Source organism: Poecilia reticulata, linkage group LG1 (genome assembly GCF_000633615.1).
Source record: "Poecilia reticulata strain Guanapo linkage group LG1, Guppy_female_1.0+MT, whole genome shotgun sequence".
Lineage (NCBI taxonomy): Eukaryota > Metazoa > Chordata > Actinopteri > Cyprinodontiformes > Poeciliidae > Poecilia > Poecilia reticulata.
In genome coordinates, this window is record NC_024331.1 from 24248765 (window position 1) to 24261161 (window position 12397).

At 38.7% G+C, this 12397-nt stretch overlaps 2 protein-coding genes across 7 annotated transcripts in view; both read right to left on the bottom strand.

Moving 5' to 3' along the window:
* Positions 1 to 4789, bottom strand: part of septin9b (septin 9b) — a 79448-nt gene extending 74659 nt beyond the window's left edge. The window contains exon 1 of the mRNA XM_008414778.2: positions 4558 to 4789. Coding sequence (XP_008413000.1) covers positions 4558 to 4579 — 22 coding nt within the window. The 5' untranslated portion in view covers positions 4580 to 4789. The remainder of the gene's footprint in view (positions 1 to 4557) is intronic.
* Positions 4790 to 9385: 4596 nt separating this feature from the next.
* Positions 9386 to 12397, bottom strand: part of LOC103467975 (uncharacterized) — a 9249-nt gene continuing 6237 nt past the window's right edge. For all 6 annotated transcript variants that reach the window (XM_017307263.1, XM_017307256.1, XM_017307232.1 and 3 more), the window contains 2 exons: positions 11711 to 11853; positions 9386 to 10240 (listed from right to left, as the gene is read on the bottom strand). In XM_017307263.1, coding sequence (XP_017162752.1) covers positions 10151 to 10240; positions 11711 to 11853 — 233 coding nt within the window. In that variant the 3' untranslated portion in view covers positions 9386 to 10150. The remainder of the gene's footprint in view (positions 10241 to 11710; positions 11854 to 12397) is intronic.

Below are 12397 nucleotides of genomic sequence, written 5' to 3' on the forward strand. Positions count from 1 at the left end.
GAGAAGAGTCTCCTTTGTTGGAGCGTGCTTTACAGAGGTATGGGTCAGCGTTTCACAGCCCTGAGCTACGCTTACTCAGATCGCAATCACAGCTGTGAGGACAGATAACCGGGAGACACAACCCCGAGAGACAGAACAGAAACCATATGTCGTTTCACCCAGTGATGGGAGGGAGCGCATTAGGCTATTAGCTTATCTCAGAGCAGGAAAGTCAACTGAGAGAAAAACTTTAGCTAAGTAGTTGGGTTCTAATGCAACAGAGTCAGCTTTTCTTCTTAGCACCTAAGACTGATAAAAAGTGGTTTCATACTTAAGCACGGGGTCTTTGGGGAGATAAGGGTCATATTATGCAGCGAGTCGGGCCGCTCGGCACAAAGGTGATAAGAAAATAGACAATGAACGACAGTTTCATTATCACAGGGGGTTGTAGAGAATGCTGTGGCAGGCCGGGCCAGAGTGTGACTCAGACATAAGGGAATCCAGCTCAGCTATTACTGTAGAGGCATTGTTAAGCAGAAATAAAGAGCAGTATTGACTCCCCTCATCTGCTCGTTCTCTTGAGGACGCGATGGTGAGGTTTAGTGGGAGGATGAATGATGAGCCTCGGACTGCGGTTATAAGGTTTGATGCGTTTATAAAAAGTTTTTGAGACTGTCCCGAGACGTTCTTCAAAGTAAGTTGGAATATATTGGTCATCGTAGGATTTAATGCCAAATGACTCGGAACCCAACCTTTCAAACAGAATGCTATTAACAATATTTTATTTTATTTTGCTGTGCAAATAGAGCGACATCAGATTTAAAATATTAGGTTTTCTGCTGGTTTATTTTGCAAAACTGCAATGAAAAAACATTTTTCTTTCACATCCCGAGTCTCACGATCAACAACCGAATGTTGCCACTGGCGCAAACCACGAAGAAGAAGACAACAGGAAGTAGGTGAAGGATCACGGTGTGGAATATTTTTCGATGACTTATCGCGTGAACACTCGTGTATGATTTTAATTGTGTTTCTTAATTAGCACCACAATTGTGAAATTGTGTTTTTTCGACATTAGTGGAATATTGACAAAGTTTTGCACACATTTGTAATGCAAATGCAGCTACTGTGAGGCTGGGCTGTGTAGGGTGACGTATGGTGATAGTTTTGTAAAATTCATAGCGTGAATAAATGACACATTTGTATGCTCCATTTACTTCTGAAGAAAGCTCGAATTTATTTAGGGGTATAAGGGAAATAGGGGTCAGAATACAAATAGATTTTCAAGATTTTATGGGGAAAACAAATTTAAACACTGCTTCATGTCGGTAACAAAAAAATTCAAGGCGTATGAAAACATTTGCAAGACACTGTATATAAGATAAAGTGTGCAACTTCACATGAAGTCCTGCAGAGTCAGTCGTGGCTGTTATTCTTTTTCACCCCTCTAAAAAATGTTTCGTAAGGAATTATAGGACCTTAAAAAAGGCAATGCTAAGTTGAGAAAAAAATACATTTAAGCTCAGACTAATAAGAACAAGCAGCACCAGAGAAGCCTGTTCCAGCTGAGGACAAGCCTGCTTCAGAAAAAAAAAAGAAAGAAAACCCATCCAAGAAAATATATCGCGCAGCTCACTGAAATCTTTCATGCGTAGGAAGAAAAAAGGGAATAAAGGCAGGGAAGTAAGAGTGCATTTACTCCCCTGGGTCTGCCTGCTCATGCTCTTTACTCAAGGGTCACATTACATGAAGATGCACGAGAACATGGGCACATCCAGTTCATTGAGCCCAACAGGCTCCGGGTCTCTGTGGACTTTGCTGCATAAAAACAGCAAATAATTATTAGAGGTAAAAGGTAAAAATTAGACTTCTTCCACTTTGAGATGGTCCTGGTAGTTTCTGATCAGATTTATGACATTTCAAACTGAGATTAACCGCATTTTCAGGATGCTACTGAAACAACATGTTTTCTCATTACCAGTTTTGGCTGAGTTACCCAAACTTTTACCGTTTGGTGAATGAATGAACGTTGATTGTTTTCTTCAGTTTGTTTGTCTGTTTTTCTTTTTCCAAATTCAGAACTGATTTACCATTACTGTTATTTCAAATTCAATCCAACTTTTTACATCTGTCAACTCCACACTGATCAAATCTTTTTCTCGGGGTAAGAAAGTTCAATCATTAAAAAAAAAAAAAAACTTCAAATTGAGTTCTTTCTCAGTTCAACCATGAAACTCACCAGCTTGACCAATAGCCTGACACCTCGAGGTCATAATGCCGCATGGACAATGTTTCTGAAATGCAGTCTGTGAAAAGCAGCATGTGGTTGCCAGGTCTTATGCTTTCTACACCACAAAGGATAGATCAAAAAGCAAAGCGGCCTCTCAGTTCAAACGTTTGCTTTATCCAGTGAGACAAGATACCCACCCTGCTGGAAACGTGTGTAGATGTGGGCAGTTTTCTGGGGGAAATTCATGCCAAACATCAAGACAGAAACCTGCTCTCATCATGCATCAGATGTGACGCGGCAGTCAGACCACCCACATGGCTAACAACTCAAGAGTGAGGAGAAAAAAAAATCTCAGACTCTGTGAGAGTGTTTGTACGGTGATGCTGTGTCATGGCAGGTGTAGCAGTGAAACACTCCAGAGACAGAAACTGGAAGTTGGTGATAAGAGGCCAGCAAACTTATTTTCCCAAAATGGGAAAATATCCAAGCTCTAACATTAGGGAAATGCTTTGAGAAATATGAAATTGCAACAACATACGCAACTCTCTCTAACAGACGTTACTCTGTGCAGTGCAGTTACTCTCGTGAGTAACTGCACTAATGAGTTGCTTTAGGACAATGGACACCCTTTCTGTTGGTTTGAACTTACCTCATTTGGAAATTAAAATTAGTCTTTTGTTGCTTTGTTATTAGCGGTGGAAGGGTTTTAAGAATGGAAATGTGTCGTTTTATCCAGAGCAACATGGCTATAATGTCTCCATTCAACAAACAAACAAAAAAAATGGTTGTGAGATTTTATCTTCTCTTAATGTTAATGAATATACTAAAAACATAGATTTTTGTGTTTTCAAATGGCTTGTCGAGGGTTGGAACTGCTGCTGTAAAATCCAAAATTTGACATGAGAAGACAGTTTTTGGGGGAGATAATCTTGAATACATGCTGAAGCCTATTTTAGCTTATATTGCTAGGATTAATGTGTAGAATTAGAAAGCCTAAGTGCAACATTTCGTCAGTGTGACCCACATTTATGTGTTTGCATGTCCCCAGAACCAGAAATAGAGCTGTCACTGCTGCTGGGTGAAAAGGTCTGTTGAGCCTGCAAGGATTTATTCTCACATAACGTGAATATTTTTGTGCTTTCCAAACGAACACATTTATTTCATTTGATTTATTCTGTCTGATTCCTGGTCTGCTGGAGAGATCCAGCCCTGTTATAACACTTAAAAAGCTGAATTAGATTCAGTTTCCTTATATTTCCTCTCTGTGGCTGAATCCTGTCTGCCTGGTTAAATTACGTCACAATGAACAGAGATTTATTTCCAAAGCCGTAAGAATGAGACCAACCCAAAAGTAAAGGACGGTGGGACGATAGTCTAAGTTAGCATTTATTTTAGATTGATTTGTTTGTTAAATAAATTGAATAAGAAACAATAAAGGCTTGATCATTTTTCTCACATTATGATTTTTTTTTTTTTGGTGAAAATTGGAGCAGCATTTTTCTCTGAAAAATGAAAACCGTGAATCCTTTTTCCACACGACACAGCTGCTTTACATCTGTATCACACACAATGCAACAATGTATGGACGCCTGTGGTTGAGGAAATCTTTAAGGCTCATGAAGGCTTTTCCAAGGTACTTCCAACTCCTAAACTCTTACAATGCCGCTCGAATAATATCCACGTAACCTGATATTAAGAGAAATCAGACATTTAAAAAGCGAAGCCAAACGGACACACAGGCACGCATCATGACTCAAGACAGAGAGCGCAGCCCGAAGGAGTGGATGCGTTCAAACAGAAGGTCAGGAAGAAAAGGATAGATGATGATGGTGATGATGATGATGGTGATGACACTCAGGATGGCACACAAGACCGCAGAAGCCAAGAGACCCAGAAGGGGTTTCCTGAGGGACATAACACTCATCTGTAAAACAAATTAGCCCAAAACAACAGAGGTGATGACGTCTAAAAGAGTGTGACAAGTTGGAGCCAAAAAAACAAAACAGCTCAAGAGAAGAAAAAAATAGAGGTTAAGAAGAGCGTCAGCAGTAATTTGTACATAGATTGTACATTATGAGTTCTCATCATGATTTTACTTATTTAATTTAGATTAAAAACACATATAAATTGGAGTATTACTTACAATGCATTTTATCCAATCTTATATCAAATCTGCTGCATTACCAGAAGATTCAAAACAAACTGACTCATAATCATTCCTGTACCAATATACACCAATTAACAATCAACATAAATACATGAAGGCACGTAATTAATGACTTCCTGCATGACATCCCTACATGCTATCACTAAGTCCCAAGATGAAACATTTCTGATCATATTTGTACCTGGATTGACGGTCTTCTTCATGCTTCCGGTGAGTTAACTTCTCGTAGTCGTCTGAGGAATAAAGCAGCGTCTTTGTCTCCAGAAGAAAACTTTGGACTGTCCCTTTCCTCCGGTTCCTTCAACCCAAAAGCCAGGAGGACTTCACTGTTATACTTCTCTGTTCTGGCTCAGCTGATCCGAGTGCGTAATGACGTCCTTCGACTGCAGGCAAACGCAGATGTAAATATGACGCGTACTTCAGACTGAAGCTGACCGTTTTGGGACCGCGATGAAAGGAAATCAGCGCATGACGGGGAGGAGAGGGAGAGAGGGAGCAGAGCGCAGCTGACGCGCTTTTACGCACGGATCGCAGTCGGACACAGCTCTGGTGCGGAGCTGCTTCCATGGTCACCCCTGTAGATACATGCAGAATTATAAGCCTGCTATAGTGTGTGTCACATTTATTGACACGTTTGGTAAAAAAATAAATTCATCTATCATTACGGCTGCACTCTGAACATTGTAGAAAAATCTGACTTTTCAAAAAAATATAAATCAGTTTTGTGGTGGAATATATCTCCTCTTTGGCAATAACGCGTTTTATTAGAATAACTGAGTCTCCAGTTTTTATTGCTTTGAACACCAACATTTTCCCTAGACAGTTCAGAAGATACACAGAGAGGATGATCTTTGATTATTCCTCTTTTTATTGTCTTCTCTTTTGCAGTCTAACTTTGAATCTGACTTTATTGACATAGGACTATGTACACTGATCTCACAAAAGGCAGCGTTGACATCTGCACCAGATTTAGCAATTGGTAAATCTCCATTTTCAATCATTAAAGCAAACACAGCAGAAAATAATGTATACAACATACATTTAATATAAAATCATAAAAATCACAAACGCGTAACTCACAAACTGCAAAAATATATGCATTCTGTTTTAGTTTTCATAGATATTGTGATTTTTTTTAATGCAGAACATTGAGTACAGTCAAGAGTTGCTTACAGTGGTCAATCAAACTTCATAAACAGAAAAGGTATGGGGCTTTACAAAAGCTTTAAACCTAACTGGAGACAGTTTTCTTTCCTCACTGGTCCAGAAAGAGCTCACCCCATGGTGTCTCTATATGATTTAGATCTATGGGCTGAGATGGCCACGGAAAAGGATTACTTTTATGCCTAATTAACCATTTCTGTGCTGATTTGGTTTGACAATCTGGATTTTAAAAAACAAAAATGAAAAAATATTTCCAGTTTTTAGAGAAGCACACTTTAATTTATTCCAAACCTGGTATGTCAAATAGTTCATGATGCTATGTAATGTGACAAAGTGTGCAGAACAAACAGGCCCACAGCACCACAGATCCTCCATTATGCCTAACAGGCATGAGGGGCTTTTCCACATATTTTGCCTAATTTCAAATTCAAACCAAATTTACTTGGAGTGTTTTACTGTAAAGCTTAACCTGTGTCCCATGACATGATAGCACATGGTTCCAGTTGTTCCTGGTTGGGTTGAGAAAACTTCCCACTTACACTTTTAATTTGGGTGCATTTTTACATTTCCTAAGGAAGGTGGAATCTAAATCAAAATTAAGATGGTTAGTTTAAAGAACATGGGATTTTTTGTTTGTTTGTTTGTTTGTTTGTTTGTTTGTTTGTTTGTTTTAAACACAATTCTTCTCTCCCCTACTGAATCCTCCTAGGGCTGATTATTTACAATTTACAGTAAGATTGAATGCTGAATTAAAGATGGATTAATTTTAAGACATTTTACACATTTTTTGCCATGTGGGATCCGGTGTGCGATCCACATTTTTCAAAGTGAAATCTCAGATTTATAGACATGTCGATTGTGCAGCGTGTTCCACAATCGTTTTCACCAATCTCTGATTTTATGAATGAATGTGTTGCTGTGAAATAACTGTGAAATGCTGCCCTCTTCTGGTTGAAATTGATATTTGTTTAGACTGTATTTAACGGGCTCTTATCTCAAGCAAAACTCAAACGGAACCTCAAACAAATCTCAGGTTTGGTTTGGGGTTTTTTCTACTCTTGTTATATACTATATGTGGTTCTTCATTACAAGAACTGTTAAGGTGATGTCCTTCATAAAAACATTGTTTTATTCAAAACTTTTATTTTATACGACATAGAAAGTATATGAATAAAACAAACATCATCTTCTGAAGCTGTGAACGCTTCAATCCCCTGTCCTTGTTTTAAGCTGTCAACAGAGACGAAGATAAGATCAACAAAATGATGCTAGCAGGTCATTTTGTGGCGAGGTAAAAACGTTGTGCAAAGGAAAATGTAGTGATTTTATCTGATTCATTTTCCTAGTTACCTCAGCTGGGTGCAAAGTTAGTCAGGCAGTAAAGTTAGTCAGTCTCAAAACTTTTGGGAGACTGACTAAATGAAACTTTATCCAGTTCTTGCTTTAGGTCAGTGACTTGCAGTCAGAGCGCAGGTGAGGCAGTGTCTCTTCTGCTATCATGGTGAGTAAAACACTGTAAAGAGAAAATCTATTTGTCCACTTGACTGTCCTGTAAATTTGTTACGAATGTCAAAATCAACGAATTTCCACTTTGTGCCCCACAGTTACAACAGAAATAGGTCAAGAGTGGCTGTACAACATCAAGTTTTCTCACGGTGGCTGTTTGCTCAATACTTTAGTGGGCTGATTAGATAACCTAGCAGTACATAAAAGGCTGTGTTCATTTCATAGATGGTTGTAATCGTTGAAGTGTCAGACCATCAACTTTGTTCATGAAGCGCTTCAACACCAGCCTGATAAAGATCAGACAAAAGACAAAAGTCATCTAAATAAAATGACAAAACCAAACACACGACAATGTAAATTAAATTGAAAAAACTCAAGCCAATACCAGCAGAAGTTGAGTAAAATCAAGTGTCAGTTGGGTTGAAGACCAGTGAGTAAAAATAGATTTTTTTATGTTTTTCTTCTTTTAATGAATAGTGAATGAGGACTGGGCTGCACAGTGGCGCAGTTGGTAGATCTGTTGCCTTGCAGCAAGAAGGTTCTGGGTTCAATTCTGGGGTCTTTCTGCATGGAGTTTGCATGTTCTCCCTGTGCATGGTGGGTTTTCTCCGGGTACTCCGGTTTCCTCCCACAGTCCAAAAACATGACTGTCAGGATAATTGGCCTCTCCAAATTGCCCCTAGGTGTGTAGGTGTGAGTGTGTGTGTGCATGGTTGTGTGTCCTGTGTGTCTCTGTGTTACCCTGCGACAGACTGGCGACCTGTCCAGGGTGACCCCGCCTCTCGCCCGGAATGTTAGCTGGAGATGGGCACCAGCAACCCTCCCGACCCCACTGAGGGACAAGGGTGAAAGAAATTGGATGGATGGATGAATGAGGACTATCGGATGTCTCAAGGCTTTAACCTTGTCGACTCTTTTCTGTCACATGAAATCAGTCGATCTGTCAGGCTGAAAGGTTAAAGCGTCTTGCAGAAGAGGTAGAATGACACAATGCAGCTTTCTGCTGGCATGGATCTGCTTTAGACTACAACCTTGACATTTTGTGGTGGAGGATGCTCATGACTTTATTGTACATCAAAAAGAAAGGAAACCTACTTCTCAACTGGAGCGAGCAGCAAGCTCAATCATTTAGTGACATTTTATGTAGAGCACTTAACCCAACCTTTGGCCACAAGGCATATAGCCTCACAAAAGCACTAACTTCACAACAAGAGTGGTGTAAACATACTCACAAACAAGTGCTTTCATAACCTTGACTGGCGCAGGTTTTAGACAGTATGAGCAAATGCAGAAAGACGTAAATTTGTTTTATTACTTTAAATATGTTAAATTAATTTGTTGTTCAAAGCTTAAAGTAATCCATGCATAGGAAGAGATCAAAGCAAATTAGTTCAGAAATTAAGTTATGTGTAATATTGTAAAATAGCAAATCAAAAATGCTGAAAGGGAGGTGGGGGGAGCCAAGACTCAGCTGAAATCTATCAGATAATTTGGGAAAATACGTGATTTTGAAGCACAAAATGAAAACGACAAATTGAACTAAAATGAATCTGAAATAATCTAGCATCCATCAATTTATTTTTTTACTTAATCCTGGTAAAGGTTATGCGGTGAAGGTCTTCACTAGCCTGTTTCCACCACTTAATGGGCTTGAATTTGGGCACATCTTGTACAGGTCATCAGTCCATCACATGTCCTACATGGAAACATTCGCATACATCCTCAACGGGTAGCGTACAACGTGTTGGGTGAGCAAGTGCTTAGGTACTCCCAAATGGTTGCCATGGGAGATTCCAGGATTTCTCACACACGCATGAAAGAATGAAAGCAACACTCCAGGTGTGCTTTTGATGAGGGAAAAGCATCATAATATGATATAAAGCTGCCCCCTTCTGCATAAAGCTCACAAAACGTATCTCCCAACATGTGGGAGATAACCCACATGTTGTTCTCCATGTGGGTTATCTCCCAGCCTCTGATGAAAGCAGTTCTTTATTCTGGCCCAGAAAACAGCAGGTAGTGTCAGGGCAGCATCATTTCTCTGTGCCACAGTCTGTGCCATAACACTGGAACTGTTTTGGTATAAAAACACCGTTCGAGTTTCCAATTTACCCAACCCGCCTATTTCTGGACTGTGAGAGAAATTCAGAGCACAGAGGGAGAACACTCATGCATGCAGATTGTATGCAAACTCATGCAAACTCCGAACAGAAAGACCCTGAATGGCACTCAACCCATTCAAAGTTCATAAAAAACGACAAAGGAAGACACCACAAACCTCAAGAGGGTAACTCTCCCAGATCAGAGGTTTGGTTTAGGTAAACAGCTGAACAAGAAGACTCTTGTAATAAAATGTTTATTTTTCTTAGGTTATTGGATTTCAGTCCTCCAGGAATTCCAACACACCTAATAACAGTAAGTAGTCAAAGCAATCATACAATGTATTGTAGCCTCTAAGGCAAAACATTTACAAATGAGCAAAAAGAAAACATTTTGTTTCATAAAAATTAAATGTTAGAAAACAGAAATAAAAAGCTGTGTGTTGCATACACAGAGTGCAGTTGCTCCATTGCATGGTTCAGTGCAGCCAAATGGTCTCTTCTGGTGAGAAAAGCATCCTTTTAAGATGACAGCGGTTTAGCGACGCTTGTGGTTTCCTTCTGTTCACATCTGATAAACTCATCACCAAACCCAGAGTGGACCTTTAAATACCACAGATTCTGAGAAAAATCTTATTTAGTCATTTACTTGTACTGATTTTCTAACAAAATTTTTGGTTTAAAACCAAAAACAGCTACATGACAATAACCATTTTCTACATGTCTGACATTTTAACAACAGACTTGCAGTCCACTGTTATATCTAGCAGCTAGATCTGCTGCATCAATATGTGGGACACGACAGCATCTGGTCTCGTTATTGTGTCTGACTCTTGTTCTCTCTTACTTGCACTGTAGATCACATAGATTTGACGCTTTGAAACCAAAATAAAACAAACATTTAAAATTTCTTTTGAGTATTAACAGATGCGAACTGAAGGAAATACAGAAAAAAATGTTCATCAAGTTCATCCCTGTGTGGGATTTTTTCTAAGCAGTTTGGCTTCATCCGTTCCTGCTCATGATTTCATACACATTATCGGTGGAGACTTTCTGGTCGCCTTCCGCTCTTCTCCTGATGCACCACTGCTTCACCTGTAAGCAAACAATTCACAGAGGAAACCTTCTTTACTATACTGTCATTGTTGTAGATGTAAAAAAATAAATAAATTCAAAGAGTTATGAAAATGCTTCTTAATTGAGGGATACATTTTGAATAAATGGGAATAGAAATGTCACTTTGAGGTAAAAAAAAAAAAAAGTATTGATATCGTTTAACTTTTCCTCTTTTGAAGTTGATGTTTTATAACATCAACTTCAATGGGTTTTGTAGACTTTATGTGATAAACTAACACAAAGTAGTATTTAGCTCTGAAGTAAGGGAAAAGTATACGTATTTTCACAATGCATGGAATAAAACAGCATTTCTCCTCCCGGAGCTGCTGCCTAGAGGACGGATGGGAATGAACAGGATTAAGTGCGCAGAGGGGGTATTTATACAGCCTGAACGCAGCGGGCTGCTGTAGCTGAAGCTCAGCATAGCTTTATGGACGAACCAGACAATAAATTTATCACCATCCCGGTAGCAACCAATGGGTGATGGAGCGCATCATGGGGGTACAAAGCTGGCAGATGTTCAGTTGTGTGTGACGAAAGTGACAAATCCTGTTGCTAACATGGACACAAAAGTTATAGTTGGGCAAAGTGAGAGTTAATCTATTAAATTGACTGACAACAAATACATAGACTAAAGATTGGTAATAGACATTTTTTAGAAGAGTCTTTGTGAACCTGCTGCTTCATTATTAAATGGAAGATTTTTGTATAAAATGAGCTAATATTGTTACAGGGTCACTTCTAAACTACAGAAAAGTCATTGTAGGGATACACAAATACGAAAATTTGGGCCAATGCTGATATCTGATATTAATACTGCCGTTATGGCAGCATTTACAATGCTTTATCAATTTTATTTTGATTAAATTACTTAATTGTCAGAATAATTGATAGATTACCCGATTCTAAAGTAATTGTTCACAACAGTCCTGTTGTCCAAATTATTATTATTTTTTTATTAAAAGTAAATTGAAAAACGTCTCTTTTTGTTTCCCCACTTGACAACTATTCGCACTAATGTTTTAACTAATTTTGGGGTTCTATGACAAAATGTGAAAAAGTTAAGGAGCTAAAACACTTTTGCAAGCAGATGCATGTTAGTGGTAGCTGCTTTTATTGAGGGGGCTGTTTGATACGTAACGTTACGTGTAACTGAAAGCAGCACACGCAAGACGGACAGCAATGGAAAAAAAAAAAAAAAACGTAGCTGCCGTAAAGTCAGAGAAAGCCGCAGGCGCATTTTCAATGTAAACAGAACAGTGGTGGTTTAGATGTTATCAGTATTTGAGTTTGGGGGTGCTTGTCGTGTTCCCAGCAGCTAGATGGTATCAGATATCGCTGTTCCATAAATGGGTTAGAGTGATCACATCCGCTGATAGACACTTTGAATCAGTGTTGCATTCTAAAGGTTGCAGAGCCACAAAGTGTTGAGCAAAGAGGCAAATTTACCCTTGGAATGATCAGCAAGAAGAAGATCCACATGGCCAGCGCACTGATGACGCAGATTAAAATTATAAACAGCATCAAGGTTGTCCTTGTGTCAACAAAGGTGGGACATTTGGTGGGAGGCATCGTGGGAGATGACTTTGTTTCTGTGTGAAACAGAGGCAGAAATTAGCAACAAAAACCACTAAATTCTCTTGAATATTTAATTTCACAAGCTGATGCTGCACTACAACTCCAGATAGAACTGGAAATGAATGTAAATCTTCTTTTGTTTTTACTGCATTTCTAATTTAGATGCATAAGCAACAAGTGTACAAGTGTGTTTTAGTAACAATCAATGTTTTTATTTTTTTTTTAAAGGAAAAAAGTGAAAACAACCTGCGGATAATATTTTTTCTTCTATTTGTCCTTGTCTTTATTGGAAGTTTGTATATGGGCAATCCAGTCAAGCTTGAGATGTTTATTTAAGAGCAGCGACTTCTTTGTAATAATACAATTGTTATTGTTTAATTTTTTTTCTTTTGGATCAGGGTTAGAAAACATAAAACAAGACAAAATTCCCCCACTATTAACCCACTGAGACAATACCCGTTTCCCCAAAGCCAAAATAAATATACTGTTCAAAAAAATAAAGGGAACACTTAAACAACACAATATAACTCCAAGTAAATCAAACTTCTGTGAAATCAA